General features: G+C 40.5%; 1 protein-coding gene across 8 annotated transcripts in view; it reads right to left on the minus strand.

Annotated features, from left to right (window-relative positions):
- Positions 1-486: 486 nt before the first annotated feature.
- The window catches only part of MOBP (myelin associated oligodendrocyte basic protein), a 54212-nt gene continuing 28708 nt past the window's right edge, over positions 487-25990 (minus strand). For 6 of the 8 annotated variants that reach the window (XR_012015137.1, XM_072793259.1, XM_072793266.1 and 3 more), the window contains 3 exons: positions 14230-14449; positions 3090-3173; positions 487-2984 (listed from right to left, as the gene is read on the minus strand). Coding sequence is in view for 6 of the 8 variants with exons in the window: in XM_072793259.1 (XP_072649360.1) it covers positions 14410-14449 (40 nt within the window). In the remaining 2 variants the exon portion in view is untranslated. Of the gene's footprint in view, positions 3010-3089; positions 3174-11925; positions 14113-14229; positions 14450-25990 lie in introns of those variants that run through there. The other 2 variants (XM_072793260.1, XM_072793263.1) reach the window with 2 other exon arrangements.

The raw sequence follows: 25990 nt of genomic DNA on the forward strand, positions 1-25990 counted from the left end.
AGAATTCTTATTGATATTTCCAATTCACCTCCATTTGAATAAGTTCCTCTTGCCTGATAGAAGAGTTTATTAATCCATTTCAATTATTCAACAACTAATTTTCCTTGTTTTCATTAATGTTAATTTAAAAAAAAATTGTATTATCATACCGAACCGTGGGTCTAAATATCAGTGTTGCCTCCCCCAAATTCAGAAAGCTCCATATCTTTTCTTCTGTCTTGACCATAAGCTCAGCCATCCTGAAACTGGCTCCATAGTGCACAGATTCCATCAATTTTTTGATCATTGCCTTCACACCAACATCTGGAAGGGAAACAGTCCTAGCCTTTGTCTAGGGGAACACCAAAGAAACTCAGAGTTCAGAGCACTCAGTCAGTGTGATACATTGATACCTTGTTTGCATAAAAAAAGATAATAGTAAAATGCAAATAATACACAAATACCACTTCTTAAAATTAAAAAAAAATCCACTGTCAATTATCTCCGTTTGAGCTCCCAATTTGAATTTATTTTATTTTCCCTTTATATTTGTTCTTCCACTAGTGCCTTTGTATATCTATGGGGCAGAATTTTTAATAAAAAAACTGCAATTTCACACATGCCCATGGATACAAGTGGGTACACCAACTTACAAGGGTCGGCTGCATACATCATCCCCGATTCTGCTCTCAGTGATGTCACTCTCACAGCCTGCAATCAGCCATAGTGAAAGTGTTTAAGTCATGGAAATTGACAAACACTATGGATCAGGGCTTTCCACCCAAAAAGTCGGTTGTTAAGCATTTACCGGGACAACTCTGAGTTCAGCTTTGGGACAACTCCGTTTTTCCCAAACCAGTCAAAATATCAGAACATAAAACCCATTAACATACAGAATTATCAGAGTTATTATGCCAAATATTATGGTCAAGAATCCCCACTTAAGAACTTTACATAGAATAGCTTTTGGAGCTTTATGTAATTTTTGCAATATTCACTGCATAGTGCTTGCCAGAACCAAACCTTAGAAGACAAAAAAAAAAATACAATTGGATTATAGCACATTTTAGTTATAATATCCATTTAGTTATCCACCAGTTTCAAGTAATTTCCAGATATTTCTGATCCATCCCCAGGGCTTTTATTTCCACAACAGACATATACAGAGAATTCAGTAATTTCTACTTATTAACATTTCCATGCTAATATCCAATTTTTTACATGCATTAGTACTACCATGCTCTTTCCTTCTCAATTTTGCATTTCATAATAACTATCTTCTGAGTGTATCTATCTGGAGGATAGAGCTCTGAGCATGAAGTCTGGTTTTGTCAAAATCCAAAACGGGTGGAAGGAATATTGAGTTTCCTTATTGGGTCTGAGTGGGACTAGCTCACTAATTTGTTCTTTCTAGTGGTCTGTTATGGAGCCCCAGTGTCATTCCCAGAAATGTAACAGCCTCACATATTTCATCATTAAAAAGTGTTCATAATAGAGGTTCTCATTTTGTTGTTCATTTAGCACCTGAGTTTAGGCAGGAGAAACATTTCTACATGAAGGCTCTGTGTAGTTCAATTCCCCTGCCTTTTTATTGCCACTTGCCCAGAGAAGCGGCCTCCCCAAGTAAAGAAGCCAGATGCTCTGGCCCCACGTTCCAGCTACCTTGGGACAGTATTTGGCCTGATTCCGCTTTGCGGAGGTATGGCCTTCTGAGCTGAATCGCACCTGAGTCTAGCATTCTTCTTCCCTACTCTCTGTCTTCCCTCTCTCCCCAGCCCCACCTTGAGCAGACTTTCTCTGGCATTGCCCCATATTCCCACTTACCTTTTAAACTTGGCTGGGTCTGCTGGTGCTCACTCAAAGACACAGAGCCAGGGCCTTGTTGCAGCTTCAGGCATCTGCCTGTGCTTGGCCACCCAACCCCCAGCACAAGACTGCTTCGGATGCCCTTGCTTTCCTGTACTCTGAGCTTCCCTCTACTTATACTGCCCATTTTACATCCCTCCACATTCTACAACATTCCATTATCTTCTACTGTGCTTTCCTACTTATTACTACAGGAAGGTTAGGAGGGTTGGCATATTCTAACTCTAGTCCTTTGTCCACATGTCAGAAACCTGCTGAAGCCATAGCACAACCCAGGTTCAAAATGAGCAAGTGTTCTGTTTTCTAAGACATGTAACCTTGGAGAGACCCCAGGCTAATTATTAGTCTCCCACTTATTCGTCCATACACATTTGTGTCTGGCTAATATTGTTGACCATTTCTATATAGCTTTTCATTTCTGTTACTTCTTCAAAGCAGGAATTATTTCAAATCTTCCTACTGATTTCCAGGGGGATAGATATTTCTTGGATAGGCTTTCATTTTGTTGTCATTTTTTAATTCTATTCCATTATAGAGAGCATTTGAGACGTCATGGTTTCTGCTTATTGCCAAATTACAGTATTGTGCGTGGTTAAAATACACGCATAAGGCATCAGATTGCATTTACCATCTACTATTTGCTTTTTATATTCCTCATTTGTCTTACAAATTTGTCTACCTGGTGTAGGTATATGTGATTCATTTGTTTTTGTTTTGTTAAGGATTTTATTTTATGAATATACCATTGTTGATTTACTCATTTTGTTAGTGGACATTTTTATTAATTTCTTTCTCTTTCTCTCTTTTGTTTTCCAATAGCCAACAATGCTTCACTGAATAGATGTATTTGTGCCTCCTTTTCCTATGAATGCAAGTTTTCTCCAGGATTGGTACCTAAAGTTATAATTGCTTGATCATAAGTTATACAATATCCCCTTTTGCTAGCATACCCAGATTGCACCCCAGAAGTGTTATAATAGTTTATAAATTTTCATCAGTGGCTTTTCAGAATTTTTCCCAAATCTTTGCCAACACTGATAATTTTTAAATTTTGTCATTATGATGGTTATACAACAATATCTTCTTTGTGTGGATCCCTGAAGAAAGATATATATCTTCAGATTGAAGAAACTTGAATCCTAAGCAAAATAAATAAAAATAAGACTATATTTAGTGACATAGTGAAACTTCAGAAAATGAAGACAAAGAGAAAACTCTTAAAGAGAAAATAACAATTCACTTACAATGGAAGGACAAGTAGACTGACAACATATTTCTCATTGGCAGTGACAGAGGTCAGAAGACAATAGGGTGTTATCTTCACAAGGCTGTTGGAAAACAAACAAACAAACAAACAAAAAACCTATCACACTAGAATTCTATGTTATTCTCCCATTGTATCTGCACAACCTCAATCGGCGTCCCCCACCTTCTTCAGAAACAGATATTGGTCCTTGACTGAAGTGTTAGGTAGGTGTCAGAAGCTGGGCAGTCTTGGAGCTTCATGCCCTCTGGTCACATGATTTGTTCAAAGAGTATATATATATATATATATATATAGATAGATAGATATATAGATATATAGATATAGATATAGATATAGATATAGATATAGATATAGATAGATATAAAGAGTAGGTATATAAACAAAGAAAGACAGAAAGAGCTCTCTTTCCATGCATCTTCTTTCTTTTGGTCTGTTCCATCTGAGAGTAATGAGAGGAAGCTTTTGGAGGAAGAGAGAGAAAGAGAAAGAAAGAGAGAGATTTAAAAGATTCTAGTCACTGGAGGGTATTATGCTGAGTGAAGTAAGTCAGTCGGAGAAGGACAAACATTATATGTTCTCATTCATTTGGGGAATATAAATAATAGTGAAAGGGAATATAAGGGAAGGGAGAAGAAATGTGTGGGAAATATCAGAAAGGGAGACAGAACGTAAAGACTGCTAACTCTGGGAAACGAACTAGGGGTGGTAGAAGGGGAGGAGGGCGGGGGGTGGGAGTGAATGGGTGACGGGCACTGGGGGTTATTCTGTATGTTAGTAAATTGAACACCAATAAAAAATAAATTAAAAAAAATAAAAAAATAAAATAAATAAAAAATAAAAAAAATAAAAGATTCTAGTCAGAGTTCATTGTTTAACTGACTGGAGGTATAGGAGTGGTAGAGGGCAGGTAGGCTGTATGGACAGGGAAAAATATAGCCCAGCCATTGTGAGAGATGGGAGACAGAGGCAACCAAAAAAGGCACCAGATGAAAGCACTGACCATCAGTGGATGAACTTTGATAGGCCCAACCTACCAACAACTTTCTAACCCAGGAAATGGAGTATCTCAATGTGTGCTTACTCCCTCACAAGCACAGAGACTCTGAATCTGATATCCTTGTGTTGTGTTCTTTTTATTCAAACTAAAGATAACATAGTCCATTTCAGGGGCATCTGGGTGTCTCAGTGGTTGAGCATCTGCCTTCAGCTCAGGTAGTGATCCTGGGGTCCTGGGATTGATTCTCGCATCAGGCTCCCTGCATGGAGCCTCCTTCTCTCTCTGCCTATGTCTCTGCCTCTCTTTCTGTGTCTCTCATGAATAAATAGATAAAATCCTTTAAATCACAGAATTTCAGACCTGGAAATTTTCTGAAAGACACCCTTTCTTTGTATAGATGGGTGAATCAAAGACCACAAATTGAGGTACTTGGAGCAACATAGCTGGTTAGTGACAGATATAGAGACAGAACTCGGATCTCCTAACCCCCAAATCACTTCTTCTTCTCCTAGTCACACCACCTCTGCACCCATATGGGCTGAATTTTTGAAGTGGCTTTCCTAATGTGCCTGTTATAATTCTCTGTCTGAAGTAGGAATATTTTAAATGCTGGCTACTCACTATGTCCTTCTTTTCTCTTCTCATTTCTCCATTTTTCCTCTCCTGGAAAGTTCTTGGGTTTAATGTTAAAGTTGATGTCCTACAATCCTGCCAGTAAGCTGAAGACCCCACCACTGTATATGAGGGGGGTTAGCCCATACCATCATCATAAACAAACGGAGTGGGTACAGGTATCTTGGAGCAGATAATACACTGCTGTGGGAAAAACAAATGTGACCCAGCAATTTGGGGTGAACTCTGCTCCAAGTGCTCCTTAAATTCATGCTCAACAATAAGAAAAAATGCATCCCAATAAGAAAAAAATCCTACTCAAAAAAAAAAAAAAAAAGCGAAGTCTTCAAGAGACACTGGAGCAGAGACTATCTCACAATCCATTCAGTAATACTTGGATTTTGCCATCAAGTCTACTTTACTCTCTTTCTAAAGTCTGTCTCTTCATATGTCTTCTTTGGAGTTTCTTTCCTGTCTCCTCTGTCCTGAAAGCCCCATCCTTTGTCCAGAGCCCTTTAGCTCCATCTCAGAGTTACAAACAACACTTGGCAAGGCAATGTGTTTTGTCTAACCAAGTATTTCACGTTCCTCAAGACTGCCCCACCTTAGGGATCCCAGTTTGTTCAGTTAGCGGTACAGGTAGTACATGCAAGTTTCTCTGTCCAGAGACCAACACATTCTTTTCTCAGTCCAGTGTGGCTCCAATTACTGTCCTATATTAATAAACAGACCACTAGACTCTATTTGATCACAATACTCAGGTTCCGGGCAGCCCCCCTGGCGCAGCGGTTTAGCACCACCTGCAGCCCAGGGCTTGATCCTGGAGACCCTGGATCGAGTCCCACATCAGGCTCTCTGTATGATGTCTGCTTTTCCCTCTGCCTGTGTCTCTGCCTCTCTCTCTCTCTCTGTCTCTATGAATAAATAAATAAAATCTTAAAAAATAAAAATAAAAAATAAAAATAAAAATAAACAATACTTAGGTTCCTGAAGTTCTACATGACTAAAAATGGGTAAGCTGAACACTGTCAACTAGCACTTTTTATAATATTCCTTCTGAAGGTTTATTTTCATGTAAGTTTGCTAAATCCTTTAGACTCAAAAAATTTATCTTCTTTTGGTCGGCTTGACAGGCCTGAGAAGGGAAAGTTGGCTTAAATGACTTGTCCAAAGTCATATAACTAGTGAGAAACAAAGCCATGTCCCAGCTCAATATTTATTATGCTCATAAATGCTCTTTCCAGAATCCAGTGCTCTTGCCCATTTTCATGAAACTTTCTTTGAGCCACTATTTTAAAAACCAACAATTTAATTACTATATTTGCTCCTACATGAATGTATTGAAATTTTGTAAAATAACCAAAATGTAGTTAACAAGATAAGAAATATCAAGAAATTGAATATATATTGAGAAACAAGATAATTAATTTTATAAAATCAAGATATATATTAGATTATACAAAGAGGTAACATATTCAAATGAAATCTTATTTTATAAATATTAATTGCATATAAAATTTAAGTATGAATACCCATAGAAATATTGTTTGGGGCAGAGGAAAAGTGATATGGCCCAGAACCATACCCACACCCTTCCATCACAAGACCATTAGCTAATAGAGCAAGCACTCACCAACACAAAGTATGCTCAGTGATGCACCTGTGAGCCCAGTCCAGTATGGACGGAGGAAATGGTAGCATATATTTAGGGCACTTTGTTATCCTCTGAAATAGTTGTGTAATCTTGGGCTCTAAAGCCCTGATGGTTGGAAATTTCACTTCTGAGACTTTACAACACTCAATAAATCTGTAAATGATTTTTCTTCTTCAATATATTTTCATTATTTATTCAGTCAGCAAATATTGACCTGTTGTCCAGGGATACTTGAGATGAGCACATTTATCCCTGGACTTGCACACAGACACTTTTGTTTTGATCTTTTAGATACAAGTACAAAAGTGTTTAGTGCTCTTGGGTCCCAAGGAAGGAAGGAAGGCTCCTAAAAAACATGGATGGAGAACAAGGTTCAGGTAGCCCTCTAAAAATTTTAAATGAGGACTCAGATTTTAAGACAAAATGAGTTCTATATCTAGGAAGAAAGCATATGCACACAAGCCTTATTCTTCCCTTGTATAAATAATGCCCTGGGATAAGCAGGTTGGTTGGCATAATGCATCTTTGTATGAGAAAGTCACTAAATAACATTATTCTAAATCAGTTATATTCCAGAGAGGGTTAAAAATGTTCAGAACACAGAGCTGCTTAAAAAGCAGCTATATGAAGATTTGTTGGGTGGTATATGTACACTAACACTTTTTCATTTTCACAGCAACCTGAATTTTGCAAGTCAGAAAAGAAAGGAAATTGGAATGGCATGCCAACCAGACCTCCATCTGTATGGGTAAGAAGCATCACTAGGTTTACCCTCTACCTCTACCTGCATATGATTTTGAGCAAGGGGAAGACAAAGAGTGTAAGGGAAAGAAATCACCTCCCCCAGGACACAAGAAGCAGCAGAAGGAAAGAAGCCACAAAAAGGAAAGAATCTCTCTCCCCCCGCCCCTGCTCTGCCACCCACATATACATTTGGTGCCAAATGCTCCCAGCATTCCTTTGGACTCCAGAGATTCTCTTATTAGGACTCCAAGAGTTCACTGAAGTGAAAATTACACCAGAAGAAAGGGGTGGGTATCACATGAGAACCTAAGTTCCAGTATTTGACTGAGGACTTTTGGAGACATGAGACAATGCAAGTATCAGCAAATTAAAACAATAGATGAAAAAAAAATAAAACAATAGATGAAAGCAAGTTAAAGAGGTAGACAGCTGTGATGCAACCATCCTAACTCAGATGAGCACATTTGCAAGACATGGTGGCAGCTTGGCACCAAGCCATGTGAGAAGGCAAGACAAACTGGAATTGGAGGGACTTGGAGTCAGAATGAACCTGGCTTTGGGTCACCACCCCATCTAGATCATTCTTGGTCACCTGACAGTGGGGAATCTGTGTAACTCAAAGTCCTGCTGGTTTGGGCAGAATCTCAGCAGCTGAGAACAAGATCTGAGGAGGACAGTATGAAACCCAGAGCAATAAAAATGTATGAAGCTTGTTGGTAGCTCTGCTAGAAATCTAAAAATCAAGTTCTTTTGTGATTTTAAATTGTTGGAAAGCAGATGAGTGAGGAAAGAGATGCAAGATGGAAGAAAGACAGGAGCTGGAGAAGAGGAAGGTGTAGTCATTGGAGGGGGCAGAGTGGAAAGCTATGTTCTCCTCCTGCCCCTGGTTGTCCCTTCCCCCCTAGCCCTACCTACTGAGATCAGCAAGTAAATCAGGGAAGATCTCAAGTATCAGAAAAGAGCTGTGGCTTAGCAAAATCATGGAGTTGAAGTTCTGAATAAATGTGCTCTGCAGCTGAAACCACTTGTTCTTCGTCTTTGCATCAGAGGAGAAAATTCACAGGGAAGGTAATAAACAGGATCATTTTAAAAATAAGAGTTAGTTGGTAGATTACCACAGTAAGAAGATAAAGAGTCAGGGAAATCAGATGGTACCAAAATCCACATTAACAAGAGTTGAAGAAAACCCGATACCATTTACATTCCAAGTCAAATAATGAGGTGTCAGCAAGGCATCAGCTGGAAGACAAAAGTTGGAAAATTATTCTTTTTTTTCTGCTTGTAAGCCAAAGCTCTAGTTGAAAATTAAAGACAAAATCTTGCACCTGGCAGTAGAGATCCTTAATGATCTCCATCAGCAGAAAACTAAGATTCTGTTAAAGGGTCTGACTCAGAAAGCTCATAAGCCAGAGAGAAAGAACAGAGGTTGTCAGTTGCAGAAGGGGATGTTCACAGAGAATTCGAGAAATGAGGGTGAGCACAGTGAAAATAGATTGCATAGAAATCTATTGGACTGCCATGTGAGGGTAAAGAAAGCCTACGATACTAGACTTTTTCTTTTTGATGCATTAAGATTTATTCCTGGATGGAAAAGAGATGCTGCCTTGCTGAGACAGAAATTGTAAATAGCAAACTCAGAGCTTAGTGTACTTCAGAGATCCGACGTAAAACCAAATCCAGGAAGATCACTACATAACTCCTATCAATAAGAGATCCTGGAAGCCAGGCTGTCTCCCATGGGACACTCCTTGTGACTACTGGAGCAAGCTACTTCCCACTGTGCCATTCACCTTTTTCCTGCTTTGGAAGAAGCACTCCTAGAAGTAAATTAGCTATGAATGGCCTGCCACCTGGGTAGGGCAACCTATGAAGTGTCAGGAAAAACGTTACCCTCTGATCTTTGTGCAAACATAATATAATTGATGAAAAGTTGCCAGAATGTCTACTGAATCCTGCACCCACTGAATGATAGATTACCCAACCTCTTTGATGGTGGGCACAATAGGAATATCTCCATTTCAGCATTAATCAACAGGGGGCTGTGCATGGACCATCACAGGGGCCAAGGGACCATTTGCATTATCTGATAATATATCTGCCTCTAATGCTGGCCCTAGTGTGGCTTCATTAACAAAGACTGGCCCTGGGATGCCTGGGTGGCTCAGTGGTTGAGTGTCTGCCTTTGGCTCGGGTTGTGGTCCTGAGATCCTGGAATCAAGTCCCTCATCAGGCTCCCCACTGGGAGCCTGCTTCTCCCTCTGCCTGTGTCTCTGCCCCTCTCTCTGTGTCCTTCATGAATAAATAAACAAAATGTTTTTTTAAAAAGACTGGCCCAAAATCTCTTACTTTCTGCAGTGAGGGCTGGTTTGGCTAATGCCAATGCAAATAACTTCCTATATTTATTAAGAATATCTATTAACTCAACAGATGAAAGACTTCCAACTGCCATCACCACCTTCTCAAACATGAACTTAGATACTTCCAACCTTTCTTGCTGGTGAGCTTACATCCCCTAACTAAAGGAAATCTTAGAAACCCAAATCCTTTTCATCTAAAAGTATCTTCTTTCTAGGCCTAATTACTTGAGATTATCTACCTTTCTCTCTACAAAATATTTATAGCCTTTGGATTCTAAAGCGGAGTGCACCAGCCTCCCACATATCACCACTGAGTCCCACAGGCTTCTAGCCTTACATTATGAATGGACTCTTGGGACAGTGCATGTACTTCAAAATCCAAGGCTAATATTACTTTGATACTAAAATTTAACACTATTTTAGAACTTAGTTTATTGTTCACAGATCTTTTTGAACCAAATGATTCAAATTTGATAGATACTTGATTTGCTATTATAAGACCACCACTTACACTATAGCCTCCATTTTCTCCATTCTATTTTATGTATTATTAATGTAGTTTATTTAGTTAATATAGCTTATGCGACAGAAGTGGATTTTTAGTACCATGTTGAATATAATACTTTTATATATTTGCTTAAAAATTAAGTATAGGTATAATTATCAGGACTGTTTGCTAATCTGTGTACTTTTGCTCATCCATGCTTTGGATAAACCTAGCCATCAAAAGTCAAAACACTCAACTTGGTGGTGGGTAACTTGTTGCCTAACGGGAAATAAGTTGTCACTGAAACACGCAAGCCTATGATGTAATGCCAAATAGTACACTCTTTGATTCAATAAATCATTTAGAAAATCACTAGTGTAAGTATTGTATCAGAATTTGCTCTCGGTCAGGACAATGGAGATTGTCAGACTCTTTAACCTCAGTTGAAGCCTTCATCTATATAAAATTAGAAGTCAGCGTAGACCCTAAAAGCTGCCTTAGTTGATGTGGAACTGCAGCTTGGGGTCCTGTTGGCTCCACCTCCCTCTCATCTCACAACATGGTACCCCAAGTATCCCGGGCTCCATCAATCTCTGTTTGGAAACTTCTAGGTTGCAGCATGGTAGCAAAAAGACCAAGGTCACAGTTTCAGTGGCCATGGCAGCCATGGCCAACCTCTCCCATTTACAAACCCAAAACACATGTAGTGTAGAATGGATGCATACTTGATATTTAATGAAAAGAAGTTACTTTTATCACTATATTTAGCCAACATTCCTACTAGTGTGTATGTATGTTACAAACAAGAAGAGTGAGCGTGCAAAATCTCTCCAAGTTATAAATGTATGTTCTATTGTTGAGTTAACAGAATCACCTTTGCTCATTAAGAACACTGCATTAAAAAAAAAAAAGAAGAACCTGCATTTTGTTTAAGCAGAGATAATAAGTGCCTGTTGATGGTGTTATTAGTGGGATCGAGACATGTGCTATGGAGTCCAGAAGCCCTCCCAGGACCCTTCCTGGTCTGAGTTTCCATATCTCTCTGGTGTTGGAAGAGTCCAGATGAACATTCAGCAAATTACTGTCTCACAGTACAGTCTCATCTCTCTGTGATTTGTGAGGATTTTGGCAGCTTCCCGTAGTGAAAGCTTCCTTGTGATTCTTTATTCCTTAAGATTAGACTCTGCCTTTCTTTCTCTAATTCTTTCATCTTCCATCTTCCATCTGAGACCATATGGAACTTAAGTTTAGATCTAGGATTTACATCTAAATATGAAGTTGTAGGCAACCATTTAGTGGCAAAATGTTGCCTTGAATTGTTAATTAATTACTTAATTAATGTAAGTCCTCTGGAAAAAGAGGTTTTTTTTAAAGATTCCAAAGACCTGAAATGAAATGATCTCTTTATAATCCCCTCCACTGTCCCTGTATCTCTGACCCTTGACACCACCGACAATCCCATTGTGAACAGGTCACTTCACCTCCAACTTCAAGAGAAAATCAAAGCCACAGAAAGGAACTGCCTCAAGCTCCTCCCACTGATCCTGCAAACCCACCAGAATCAACATCCTTCTTCCCTCCTTCCCCCTTTTCCACTGAAAAGGGACCTCTGCTCCATGCCTGATACCCTCACTTGTGCCCCAGATTCCCCCTCCCACCTCCTGCATTCTTGACTTCCTCAATACTTCCTCCTCCTTTGCACACCCACTCTGCTGCTTCCTTTCCAATAGCCTTCACCATGCTCAACCATCTCCTGAGTTCATGGAACACCCCAACTACTGGACTACCTGCTTCCCTCTATAGTCAAATTCCTGTTCCAGACTTCCTATTTACTCCAAAAGTGCCCTAACATGGCACCAATCGTTCCTTATTGCTAAATACAATAGACACCTTTGGCTTCTCAAAAGTATCTAAACTTTTGAAAAATCATTCCTATTTAAAAAAACAACAACCAAACATCTATTCAGTCAGCAAGTGTTTATTGAGTTCTTCCTAGTACTGAAAACTGAGGATGTAGCAGGAAACAGGTGTTGGTGATCATGGAGGTTACATTAGGAGCAGAAGGAGAGCCGAACAATAAACAAGTAAATAAATGAACAAGATAATTCCCAAAGATGATAAGTGCTGTAAAGACAAACATAACTAACAAATCTAAAGTGGTGAGATAGAGAGTAACTATGGAAACTATAGTTTGCTTCCAGGGGGAACATCTCTGAGATGATATTTGAGCTAAAGTCACCAGTTCAAAGATCTTGGACCAGAGCATCACATGCAGTGTGAATAGCAAGAACAGAGTCCCGAATGAGCACAAGCACTGAGTAGCTATGACAACATAATGTTTATACCCACAGAAGGGAAGAATAGAAAGAAGACAGGAAAAGTGTCATTTTTCTGGGTAGGGAAAGGGCTTCTGAACCACATGTGGGGTAAATGAAACCTGGAAAGGCAATAAGTCTTGTACTCTAGGAGCTGGAGCCATGCTCTACTGTCTCCCTAAGTAGAAAAGTATTGAGGGTGGTGTGGGTGAGGAGGCATTGGACTTGGGATTAAAACAAGCTAAGATAGTTTCTGGAGTGGATCCCACTAGAGCCTCAAGACAAATAGGCCCATTCCAACCCTCCTCCTTCTATCCCCCAACTCTGAGATGAGTAGGGAAAGTGGTCCAAGAGAGGTTCTTGCAAGGCTGCTGCTGGGTAAACGGTGAAACCCTAAGTCAAGGTCAGGCCCCTTAAGGGAGTCTATTAGTGGTGTGGCCTTCTTCCCATGTGATCAGCTTCAGTGGGTCCTCCGGTGGCAGGGGTGGTGGGGGAAGAATGGAATTGAGTGAGACTAGGAGGGGCCTGGGAGAGAAAATGAGAGCCCAAAACTATTCCCCCAAAGCCAAGTTCCCCAACATATACATAACACATACACCAATCCACAGGACAAGATGATCTGAGAGTCCTCCATTTAAGCCAGGGGCAACCCCCACCAAACAAGTGTGTGTGTGTGTGTGTGTGTGTGTGTGTGTGTGTGTGGTGTAGCCAGGAAAGAGTCAGGACATTATTTCCTATGCCCCTGACTGAGGACTCATATTCAAGATCAAAGTTCTTCCTAAGAATCTGGGGCTATAGATAGTGGGGGCAAATCAGAGATGAGAAGTCAACCCATAACCTTACTCCATTATAATTGGGTTCAGACTTGGACATATGACGGGATAACTTTCTACACAGGGAGGGAGGTCTTGGACTGCTTATCTACCTTAACTAGCCTTGTCCCCACCCCCACCCCCCCTAATTCTCCTCTCCCCAAGGCCAAGCTCCTTTCCTGTTTTGCCTGACCCCACTATAGTATATAGATGCATCAGTCAGAAACAGCATAGAGGGACCTGGACTCAGCTCTCCCTGGAAATTTGGGGCACTGTGGCCTAGAAATAGCAACTCTGAGTACCCCTTCTGGTCCTATGAAGGGCCCTCAGGCCACATGCCTGTGTCCTGAAGTGGGAGCATGGGAGAGCAACATCTCTGCCTCACAGATGGCCCCTCTTAGCAACCCTGTCTCCAGAAGCCTTCAGGAGAGGGGCCAGGGGTAAGGCATTGAGTAGTTGCCCAAGGTTGCAACTAGTTGAAGCAATTAATTCTGGAGTTGGAACTGTCCAGGTGAATTGGATAAGGCTCAAAGGCAGTGTCTTAGAGTATTTGCTCTCACCCAGGCATGGACCAGAAGAAGACATACACAAATCCCTGTGTGAGGTTGGAGACAGGGATCTAGGGAGTGGGAGAGATCTACTTCTTCATGAGTTTACTCTCAGCTCTGACACAGCACATTAACTGCATCTAACATGTGGATTTAGACAACTCCTACCCTTTTTGGGAATTTCCTTGCATATCTGGTTCATCAGCTAGCCTAATAACTTACTCAAAAGGACTTGGATCTTCCCCAGAACCAACTGTGCCTCTGACTGTGTGCTAATACAAGGAACTGATTAAGGAGGTCACATGGAATCCAAGGAAGAGAGGAACCAGGCAGAGGATTAGTTACAAAGAAGAAAGTCAAATGTCAAACTAGGCAACAGCATGCCAGAGACTGAGGGGAAGAGAGGTTAGAGGACAACACAAGGGCTGGAACTTGACCATCCTGATCCAAAGACCCCGGAGGTCTGTGCATGCTCTGGAAAAGAAAGGAGCACAGCTGAGACCAAAGAATCCACGCACTGAGCTCTGGGGCCCAAGGGGCGCTGTTGGGACCCACCAATAGAACATGATGCACAAAGATGCCCCCTCTCACCTCCAGGCAGGCTGCCTGGCAGCCCATGAACCAAGGGGACTGTGGGCATTGGCAGTTGCCACATCAGCAGGTGTCTGCGCCCGCATCATATTGGAAGCTGGATAACTTGCCCAAAGGCACGTGGGTCAAGAAGCAGTGAGTCCAGGTCCTGAGGTGGCCCATTCGCTTGAAAGTCCTCCCTCACTTTTTCCGTGGGGTAGTCTTGGTCCTCCTTTTCAATCTGGTTTACAAAGAGAAACAAAAATCCAGTGTTTCTAAGTGATGAACACTCTCTTTGTGCTCAGTTAACATAATTATGAATTTGTAGGCTATCTTTGGGGTTATTATTCTTCTGGGAAATCTAGCCTTAAATTCTTTTTCTTATTTCATAATTCTGGTAGTATCTGGCCAAAATCATATATAATTTTTTCCTGGCCTGAGCCTAAGATAGACATTCTTTTGAAGTTCTTCTGTTTTTATGTACAATAATTATTGCTTTTCTGTTTAATCATTGCAAATAATTTAAAAATACAGAAAAACACAAAGGAAATCAAAATATCTCACTCCTAAAAAAATACTAGTTTTACTGCCCATAGACATAAAAATATGTTTGTACACATACATACTTTTGGGGTATTTGAACTCACTTTATAAAATTGTGACCATATTGACATGTTCCTGTTTTGATGGGGAACAGATTGTGTTCAGGATATCAACAACACCCAGTAAAAGCATTATAAATATGTGGACCCAGACAACAATTTCTTGCAAGCTTGCTCTCCAACTGAGGGATTGCAAATTAACCACAATTTATTTAGATAGCAGAACTCTATGTGATCACCTTGGAAATGAGGCCTTGTCAAATAGTTTTAGAACATCATCAAAGTTCTTAATTTAATTTAAAAGGCAAACAAAAAAACCCACGAAGATACATGCATTAGGAGTGTGCCATGCTTTTACACTGAAAACTAAACTTAAGAGAAACATAACATTTCCCATAACTGCGGGGGGGGGGGGGGATTAGAAATAAGATTCACATTCAGGTGTTAGCAATACCATTTTCCCAAACCCCAAATTATATATCAAACTAACAGGGCTGGATACTAAGAAAAATAAAAGAAGAAATATTTTATTGAAACTTGTAGAATGAATTGTAGCCTGAGAAGGTTGGAATGCATCCCTGGAAATTTAAGAAGAGAATCCCTATATTTTCTGGATTTCTTCCACGAACTCCAGACATGACAACCTGTTCATAAGCGAACCCCCCATAAATTATGTTATATATGAAACCCTGGGTGTTGGCACTGACATGGAAGCCCTCAGATCCCAGGCATAATCCTATGCAGGCAGCACTGCAATCAGCCACTGTGGCATCTTAGATGGTGTGACCAGCTTGTTATCTAATTAGTCCTCCACTGGCAATGGCAGCCATTGGGATGGATGCCACTGGGATGGCCAAATTGTGCAGCAATAGCCCATAAACTCCAATTCAACAAGAGGAAGCAACTGAGTGGAGGAAGATTAAATGACACAAAGTATCTATTAAATAAAAATTCTAATAATACCCACTCATCTAAAAGTATAAGATGATGAACTATGCACTTTACATTGATAACTAATGAGGAAGATAATATCATCATTTTACAAATGGGAAAAATACAGTTTTAAAAAAATAACTTTGACCAGACAGCAGAGTTCAGACTCAAACCTGATGTCAGAGCCCTTGCCCTTCCCATTGCCAGAATGACAGGTAGGTTGTATTTATAGGTCTTATTCAGTCAATAACATCAGCCAACCCCTGAGTCAGTCCCCAGGGATATGAGTGTAAAAGTCCTGGGTCCTGACTCATGAATGTTCCAGCAAGGAATATGTACATTATTGTGTCTGATGTGTAGTAGTGGAAGTAGGAGACAACCCCAGGGGTGAGGTGGCCATTTGATAGCAAGAAGTGTGAAGGCTAAGTCAAAGGGGTACGCCAAGGTTCCTTAACAATGATAATAACGATGATTCTGCTGACACAGGAGAGGAGTTCTATGCCTACATGAAATACTCTGTACATCATCCCCATTGACAAACTGAAAATAGGAAAACAACATTATTTCATTATTACACAAAAGTCAAACCCTATATAAAATGCCTTAGTCATGTTATTGTAGCACAGCTTTGAATGATGAAAATTATAAAGACTGTCCATCCACATAGCAGAGCATGTAATTTGGGCTTTACCCCCTTTAATGATTCAGAAAGCCAATTTTGCAAGGACTTAATCTCATTAAAAATATTTCTCCAAGAAGGAAATGTTCTAAGTGAAATAGTAGCGTAAACCATACAAAAATTAGGCATAGATATTGAAAAGGGAGGAAAAAAGCTGTCTGTATTCACAAACATGATTGTCATTGTAGAAAATCTCAGCGTCTGCCCCTGGAAAAAGCTAGACTGAGTTTAGGAAGATCACAAGATACATGATCAATATACAAAAATCAATTATATTTTATGTGTTGGCAACAAACAATTGGAAACTGAAATTGAAAAAAGAACTATTTTAATAGTAACTAAAAGCATGAAATGTTTCATTATAAAGCAAACTAATTATGTACAAAATCCATATGCTGAAAAGGCAAAACAAAAAAAGACCTAAATGGACAGATGTGCCATGTTCATAGATTCAATACTGTTACAGTTCTTATCAAGTTGATTTATAAACTCAACATAATCCCATTCGATTCTACCAGGATATATTGCATAGGTTGACACACTGACCCTAAATTTTGTATGGAAAAGTAGAGGAACTAGAATAGTCACAACCAATTCCAAAAATATAGAACAATGTTGGGGAATTCACACTAAACTGATTTCAATACTTACTATAAGGCTATAGTAATAGAATTGGTAAAGAAAAGATATAAATTAACAGAATAGAATAGAAAGTCCAGAAATAAACTCAAACATTGTAGTCAACCAATTTCTGACAAAATTGCAAAAGTAATTCAGTAGAGAATCTTCTCAACAAATGGTGTTGGAACAACTAAATATCCATGTGCAAAAAAAAAAATTGAACCTCGATCCATACTTATTAATTCAAAATGTACAGTAATGTAAATGTAAACCTAAAGTTTTAGATTTCTAGAAGAAAACATAGGAGAAAAGCTTTGTGACCTTGGGTTAGGCAAAGAATTCTTACATACAATACAAAAAGCATGATCTTAAAAAGAAAAAAATCAATAAGTTGTACTTCAGTAAAATTCAAAACTTTGGTTCTTCAAAAGACAGTTTAAGAAAATGAGAAAGCAAGCCAACCAAGCCACATACTGGAAGAAAATATTTGTAAAACATATATTTGATAAATATATTAAATTTGTTATATTTGATTATACATTAAAAATATATCCAGATATATTCTTTACACTCCCAAAACACAATAATAAGTAAATAACAATCCACTTTCCAAAATGGGCAAAAGATTGAGCACACACTTATCTAATAAATATCACCTATCTTTGGTGGATGATTTATTATAAGTTCATTTAAATATGTGCAACATCATTAGTCATTAAGAAAATACAAAATTAAAACTACAATGAGATAGTACTACACACTTTTTGGAATGGATAAAATTTTAAAAGATGACAAGAATGCAGAGCATCCCACAGTGCTAGTGGGAATACAAAATAATATAACTACTTTGGAAAACAATTTAGCAGTTTCTTACACATTTAAACACATACTTACCATATGGCCCAGCAATACCAGTTCTAGTTATTTACTCAAGAGAAAAGAAAATTTACACTCACATGAATGTTTCCAGCAGCTTTATTCATAATCACCCAAAACTGGAAACAATCTAAATACCCTTCAACTGGTTAATGGAAAACTACAATAGGTACATGCATATAACAGAATACTACTTAGCAATAAAAATGAAATAACTACTGATTAATACAATGACATGATTCAATCTCAAATGCATTATGCTAAGTTAAAGAAGCCAGACTCAAGAGGTTACATACTGTATTATTCCATTATATGACATTTTAGACTTATAAAACTCTAGGGACAGAAAACAGATTGGTGGTTGTCAGGGGCTTGGGGATTGACTGCAGAGGAATTATGAGGGAAATTTGGTGGGAGGAAGAGGTGATGAAAATGTCTCAACTGTGATGGTGTTTACATGATTGTGTGACTGTTTGCCGAAAAGGTGAAATCCTGCTGCATGCCAATTATATCTCAATAAACCTGATATATGTTGGTATGTGTGGTGGTGAGTGAGTGTTTTTCACATATATACATGACATTTTTGGGTTCTATGATCTCCTCCTTTATCTGAATGCAGTAATTGAACCATGACTGCCCCAAAATTAACAGTGCCAGGTGATATGATGAGCAGAATCCTATTTACACCCAACTACTACTGCCCTGCTGTAGGTTATTTTCCAATGAGACTCAACTGCCTGGAAACAGACGTGGTGAAGACAGATGGCTGGATTTATCCAAAGTTAAAGTTTTTCCAAAGATATAAGACAGATATTCAGAGGTTAGAGGGGTGTAGGGTATTTTTGAAAAAGATTAAAATGTTGAGCCATGGCTTCTCATTTGGGAAGGGAGGAAAGTGGTGAAAGAAGATGAGTACCTAGTTTTTCAGAGAAGACATACAGATGGCCAACAGGTACATGAAAAGATGTTGAACATCACAAATCATCAGAAAAATGCAAATCAAAACCACATGAGATATCACCTACACATCTTAGAATGGCTATTATCAATAAGACTGGAAATAACAAGTGTTGGTAAAGGTGTGGAGAACACAAGGTGACCCTTGTGCACTGTTGATGGGAATGTGAATTGGTGCAGCCGCTATGGGGAAAACAGCATACAGGTTCCTCAAAAAATTAAAACTGTGATCTAGCAATTTCATTTCTGGGTATTTATCCAAAGAATATGAAAACATTAACTCAAAGAGATATATGCACCTCCATGTTCATTGCAATATTATTTACAATAGCCAAGATATGGAAACAACTTAAATGTCCATCAATGGATGAATGGATAATAAAATTGTGGTTTATATATGCAATAAAATATTATTTGGCAGTAAAAAAAGAATGGGATCCTGCCATTTGCAACAGCAAGGATATATTTAAGGGCATTACATGGGATGCCTGCATGGCCTGCATGGATGCCTGAAGGCTCTGCCTTCAGCCCAGGGTGTGATCCTGGAGACCCAGGATCAAGTCCCACATTGGGCTCCCTGCATGGAGCCAGCTCCTCCCTCTGCCTGTGTCTCTGCCTCTCTCTCTCTCTCTCTCTCTCTGTCTCTCATAAATAAATAAATAAAATCTTTAAAAAGGCGGGGGTGGGGGGCATTACACAGACAAATCAGACAGAGAAAGACAAATATCAAGCTCATAGATAAAGAGAATAGATTGATAGTAGCCAAAGGTGGAGAGTAGGGAGTAGGGGACAGGAGAAATGAGTGAACTGAGTTTTTTTTTTTTTTGGTTTAAATAAATTGAATAATTATAATACAATACTATACAACATAATAAATACAAAAATCAAACTACCAGGGGGGGAAAGGGGGGATTCTGATGAATGGGGAAGGAAAAACAAGGGTCAGAGTAGTAGAGATGCCTAGTGAAATTTAGGAAGAGTTGCTGTGGGGACACTTGACAAAGTAAGCTAGAAGAAAAGCAGACCTGATGTGGAGTTGGATGATTCCAATGGCAATTGTGAAGATGATAATTTGTTTCCCTCTTTGGAGAATCAACTCCATAAGAACAAAAGATTCAGACACGGCTCCATGGATCAGAGCTCAGTTAGCCCTCAGTACTTGCCTCAGTGTGGTCTCAGGTACTCAAAACCTACCCTAACCTTCTCAATCCCCCAACTCTCTCATCCTTGGGTAGAACTTGCCTCCATCTTAATGCCCATTAATGGGTCTCTCTCTCCTTTGCAAAACCAAATGGCTTTTCCTGCTCTCATCGAAAGCCAGTCCCTCCACACATATTGTGAAGGAGGAGTCTTACTCTATCAACGATCTCCATTCTCCCTCTTTTGTTTTCAGTCTCACCCTCATGTCTATACCCCTCTCCATTGGCTCTTAGAGTGCTCTAAGTAACAGTTTGAAAAAAAAACCCTAGGAGTAAAATTGGCAGTCATTTGTTGGGGGGATGTTTGAAAGTTAAGATGGTGCTAAGGTTTTCAACATGTGTGGAAGGAGAGACAGTAACATTACTTGCTGAGAGAAGAGGAAGAACAAGTCTTCATGGTAAAGAAGTCAAGTGGAGACAGTCAGGTTTGACAACATCCAAGTTGATCTGCTGGACAAACAAGCCCATACGTGAGTTTGGTGTCAGGGCTGGAGGAAGATTTGAAAGTTATCAATCAGTATGCTAGTCATGAGAGAAGGAAAAATCACCCAAGTAACAGGCTCAGGATGGAACCCCAGGGGATTCCAAGATTTAACAATTAGCAGAAAAGGAAGGATTCACAATAGAGACAGAAGGAAAGGTCACACAGAGAATCAGGAAACAGGACAGTCACTGAAGGCAAGAGAACAGAGAATTTAATAACTGAATGAGTGAGTAGTCAACAAATTTAACAGACAGCATCACTGATATAAAGATTGGACTCAACATTCATCAAGTTAAGTAACATAGGGGATCCCTGGGTGGCTCAGCAGTTTAGCTCCTGCCTCCTGCCTGGGGCATGATCCTGGGGTTCCGGGATTGAGTCCTATCTGGCTCCCTGCATGGAGCCTGCTTCTCCCTCTGCCTGTGTCTCTGCCTGTCTGCCTGTCTCTCTCTCTCTCTCTGTGTCTCATAAATAAATAAATAAAATCTTCAAAAAAAAAAAAAAAGTAAAGTAACAAAGACCATAGGTAAGCTATTAGAGCAGATGCTGCTGATGCCTTGCCTATGACCCCTTGCTCTTACCACTGTGTGCACACTGGCTAAATTTCCAGATGCCTTTCTCTGCCTGTGGGCTATTTCCTGCTGCTGTAGCCCACTTTGCTTGGCAGGCCAGAAGGTCAATGAATTAACATCTCTACCCTTAAAGTAGCATTGATTGACTAATGACTGACAGGACCTGGTTGTATAAATATCCCAGCTCTTTCACCTGCTGATTGGATAGGAAAACTGAGTGCACTCCTACACTGGCTCCTAGGGCTCCCTAGCAGGATTAAGCCCCAGGAGCCCACAGTGAGAACTGGTTTGATAACACACTCTCTATTAGCTGCTTCCCTTCCTCATTTCCCCGTTCCTTCAGCATTTCCTTTGCCTCCCAAACTGCCTGCCCTTGAATGGTTGCTCCTGGAGGAATCTGCACAGGAGAAATTCCAGTGAAGTGCTATGGGAAAGAATCAGAGCACAGTAAGTTGAAGAGTAAATGCAATATAGAAAAGTTAAGGTGATGAATTTACACTATTTTTTAAAAATTTGTTTGAGAAAAGGAGAGACAAAACAGGGACCAGAGGTGAACTCAGTCATTAAGAGATAGCTGGACATGTTTAAAAGCTGAAGTGCTTTCTCTTTAGACACTAGAAAAAGGCTAAAGTTGTCAGGGAGGTACAGTAAGACCCTGGAGGAAACGCGAGTAGAGGAAAGAAGATCACACAGATCACACTTGAGTGGAAGGAAGGAAGGGTTGATCTGATCAGGAAAAAATGCTTCCTCCTCCGGGGCTGACAGGAAGGATTGAATGACAGATGCATATCCTGACATGTTGGGGCTTGTGGAGGCAAACTAGCCTGGAGAGACACAGGTGCTCATCCATTCATGCTAGCACCAACCCTTAAGGCTAGAGGCTTTTCCTAGCTGTACTCAGCAGCTCTCTGTATCCATGACTCATCTCAGCAGCTGGAAGCCAGAGTAGTACACGTGGATCATCAGCTTGATCTACGTGAGGGATATGTGGAATGAATGTGGCCGGAGGATGGGCAACAATGGCATTAAGTCTGTTACAGAGAGTCGTTAACCATGTGCTCCAGACTAAGGACATCAGAATGGAAGAGCACAAACAGCTCATCAGACCAGAGGCCTCTCTGGCTAACCCAGGCCTCTGCGAATGCCTGCTCTGCACAGGCCCTGTGCTATGGGGACCAGCACAGTGTATAGAAGCCTGCTTCTGGACAGGAAGGGATTTATGACTTAGGGCAAAACTCAAGAGTTCAGTCATCGAAACTCATAAAAGCAATAATGTGACCTGAGAGGCAGGCAGAGCCAGAACCTGATCAAAGAGCAAAGCGCTCAGGCCTTTTCCCTAACCCTGACATCATCTGAGAAATGATGAATTTCCGATTCTGTTTGGCCGATGAGAGACCAAAAATAGATCGCCGGGGCATAAACACTGGGATGCAATTAAGCCTAATACATGCCTGGCTGGGATTTTTCCACAAGCATGTAAGAAAGGAGTACAGAGTAGGTTTTTTGCTTCTGTAAATACAAAGAGAGCTCAGAAAAGGGACCGGAAGTTTAGTCAGTCCTGCACAAGGAAAGAGAAAATGATCCACGGTTTTCCAGAAGAACAAAATGCAGTGTTCCTTTTGGCATCAGGAAGGACAAGGTGAGGACAAGTCATGTCATAGAAAAAGTCTGAAATAATTTGGGCCTGCACACCTAAAAAGCAGGCAGGTACCCCTGACAGTTGAATCTTAGCCCCGATACCTGGTTCTGTCAGTGCACACTCTCAGACCATCAGAGTAATTGCTCTGGGTCAGTGCTCTTCAGAAGTAAATTCTAGCTCATCAAGTACGTAAGTGTTTATAATTGCATTGTTGTTTGACACATATATCTTCTTCTACAGTACAAAGGAAAAGTAGAGTGGTTTCTACTCCATTACCAATGTAACGAGCACGTAGCACGTAGTCATTCAGTGGGTGTACTTGTCCTAACCTTTAGAAGCAATGCACTACCATGTCTAGCTCAGGACAATGCATGGTCAGTAAAACACCAAACCCTGCTTGCTTCAATTTGAGAGTCAAAACTAAAGCACTCTGTCTCCAAAAGACCAAATTCTGTGGAGAACGTGAAGCCACTTAGAACCTTAACCCTCTAGCAATCAGTTACTTTCCTGGGCTTTGATTTTATCATCTGCCGAAGTGAGACAAGAGAGCAAAAAAAGTGGCTGGAGGAGAAGAGGGACGAGGCAGGGAGCAGGCAGTATGGAAGCAGCCAAGCTTGGGGTGATTCTTGGAGGGAAGAGCAGCATCACATGGGGTGGGCGGGGGGCACTCATAAATACCACGAGCAGCTGGTCCAGGGGCATATATCATTTCCTTTGATTGCCCAGAGCTTGGAGCAGTGCTGTGCACATAGTCTTGATGAATAAGTTTGCAAATACATGTAGAAATAGATTGGTCCTCCAAGTTTCTGATGTGCAGGGCTCAATTTGGTACAAGACATTTTGTGAAGGAATGAGTCAAAGGCATACATCACACTGCTCAAAGTTGGGTGACTTGCCCCAAATCAGTCACAAAACCACAGATCCCATGCTCCTAAAGCAAAACACCAAGGAACCAAAAGAAGGTTGGCCCAGAAAACATGTGTTAACACTAAAGGCAAGGATGACCTGTGAAATCCTAAAATTTTGAGGAATTGAGAGTAGAATAAATTAAGAGGGAGATGCCAGGGTTTCCTCCCATCAGATACAAGAACTCTACCATGTTCAATTAGGCTGCATGGAATTATACCAATCAGGTCCTAAGATATAAATATTCTCTGGTTTTTGAGATCTATCCAAGGGAATTAGTAAGGATTCAAAAGGCCTTTGTCAATTTTTGTTTTATCTTTAAAGGTCAGAACTCAGGAATGGCACCATTTCAGAAAGCAAGTCTGTTTCAGAAACTCTTCTTTGACCCTTTCTCCAAGTGCAATTTAGTAGCTCTGCTTAAGAGTGAATTTTTTCCCCATTAACACTCCTCCCACCCCTTTGACTTGGGATAGTTAACCAGTATCAACAGAGGGAATAAATAACATGGTGAAGCAATGGCTCTAATGCTTTTCCTCAGAACCTTTGGAAATCTGAGAAAGAAAAATAAGTATCTCAGGAAGAACTCCAATGGTCCATCCATCCTCTATGTAGTGGAACATTATAAACGGAGGCTTTTGGGTCCCCTATCCCGGGTGAGCAACGAGGACTGAGGAGGCAAAGACGGCCTGATACCCACCGAGAACAGTTAACAGGAAATCAAGTGACGCCAACATTAATTAGGATGTCTCTGGAGTTTAGGTGAATAAAACCAGCAGGCTGGGTGCAGACAGATAAAGCTGGCCTTAACGGTCTTCCATCTCCTGTCTGTGTACTGCTTGAACCCCCAGCCATCCAAGCAGCCATCACGCAACTCGCTGCAAATGGTGGCTTGAAGGCACCCCCACAGATGACATGCCTTGTATCTAATTAGTTTCCCCTGCTTCTCACACTTCCTATCTTACCTGGCCAGCCCTCTTGGACTTAGGCCCCTTGGGAGACTAGTTAATTAATTAATGACTAGTTAATGACTAATTAACTTAGCATGCAACTTCCTGTTCCAGGGTTAGAGACTGGAGGCCTCTTACCTCCTTCACAAATTAACCTCACTTATCTTGCATCTTTTTAATGCTTTCACTTTTCGTCATACGTGTGGTCCCTTCCACGTGTCTTTACTGAACATTACAGATAATGTGGATCATTTATTTATGGATGGTTTAAATCAGTGCTTCTCAAAGGGTGTACCACCTGTGTCACTATGCTGGGGTGGAGGTGCTGCTTGTTGGAAATGCAGATCTCCAGACCTCATTGGTGACCCAAGGAATTAGATTCTCCGGGGGCATCTTTAACATGCTCTTCAGTTGATTCCCCTGTAAGTCATTCAACAGCCCATGACATGCGCACACAGTAACATGCTAAGCAGAGTAGGTATGAAAATCTCAAATATAATTAGTGCCCACTATTAATCTGCAAAACAGCTTAATTTCCAAATATTAAAAGGACTAAAAGATTGGCCTGCCATGTGTTTGAGCAGGGAGGGAAGTCTCTGTACCTTCCACTCAATTTTGCTATGAACCTAAAACTGACCTAAAAATGAAGTCTATTTGAAAAAAGAGGGGCAGCCTTGGTGGCGCAGCGGTTTAGCGCCGCCTGCAGCCCGGGGTGTGATCCTGGAGACCCCGGATCGAGTCCCACATCGGGCTTCCTGCATGGAGCCTGCTTCTCCCTCTGCCTGTGTCTCTGCCTCTCTCTTCGTTCTCTCTGAATGAATAAATAAATCTTAAATAAATAAATAAATAAATAAATAAATAAATAAATAAATAAAATAAAAATAAAAAAGAGAAAAGCTGACCAGTCTCAGATGGGACAGACAAAAACATGTCTATGGCTCACCTTTTGTCTCTGCATGACCTCCTTTTAAACATTTTTTTTAATTTTTATTTATTTATGATAGTCACAGAGAGAGAGAGAGGCAGGGACATAGGCAGAGGGAGAAGCAGGCTCCATGCACCAAGAGCCCTATGTGAGATTCGATCCCGGGTCTCCAGGATCACGCCCTGGGCCAAAAGCAGGCACTAACCCGCTGCGCCACCCAGGGATCCCTGCATGACCTCCTTTTATTCTCTGCTTACCCTAGCCTAACCTCCTCTGAGACCCCAGATGGGCAGAGCCCTGCTCCAGGTTCCCATAGCTCCATATACTTGCTGATTATGACAATATTAAGGCAATCACGCCCCACATAGTGACCAACTATTCTCTTGTTTCAACCTGGTGAGTCACAACCTGGCTTGTTCACTGCTATAGTCCCATCCCCCTG

Source organism: Canis lupus, chromosome 22, assembly GCF_048164855.1.
Source record: "Canis lupus baileyi chromosome 22, mCanLup2.hap1, whole genome shotgun sequence".
NCBI lineage: Eukaryota > Metazoa > Chordata > Mammalia > Carnivora > Canidae > Canis > Canis lupus.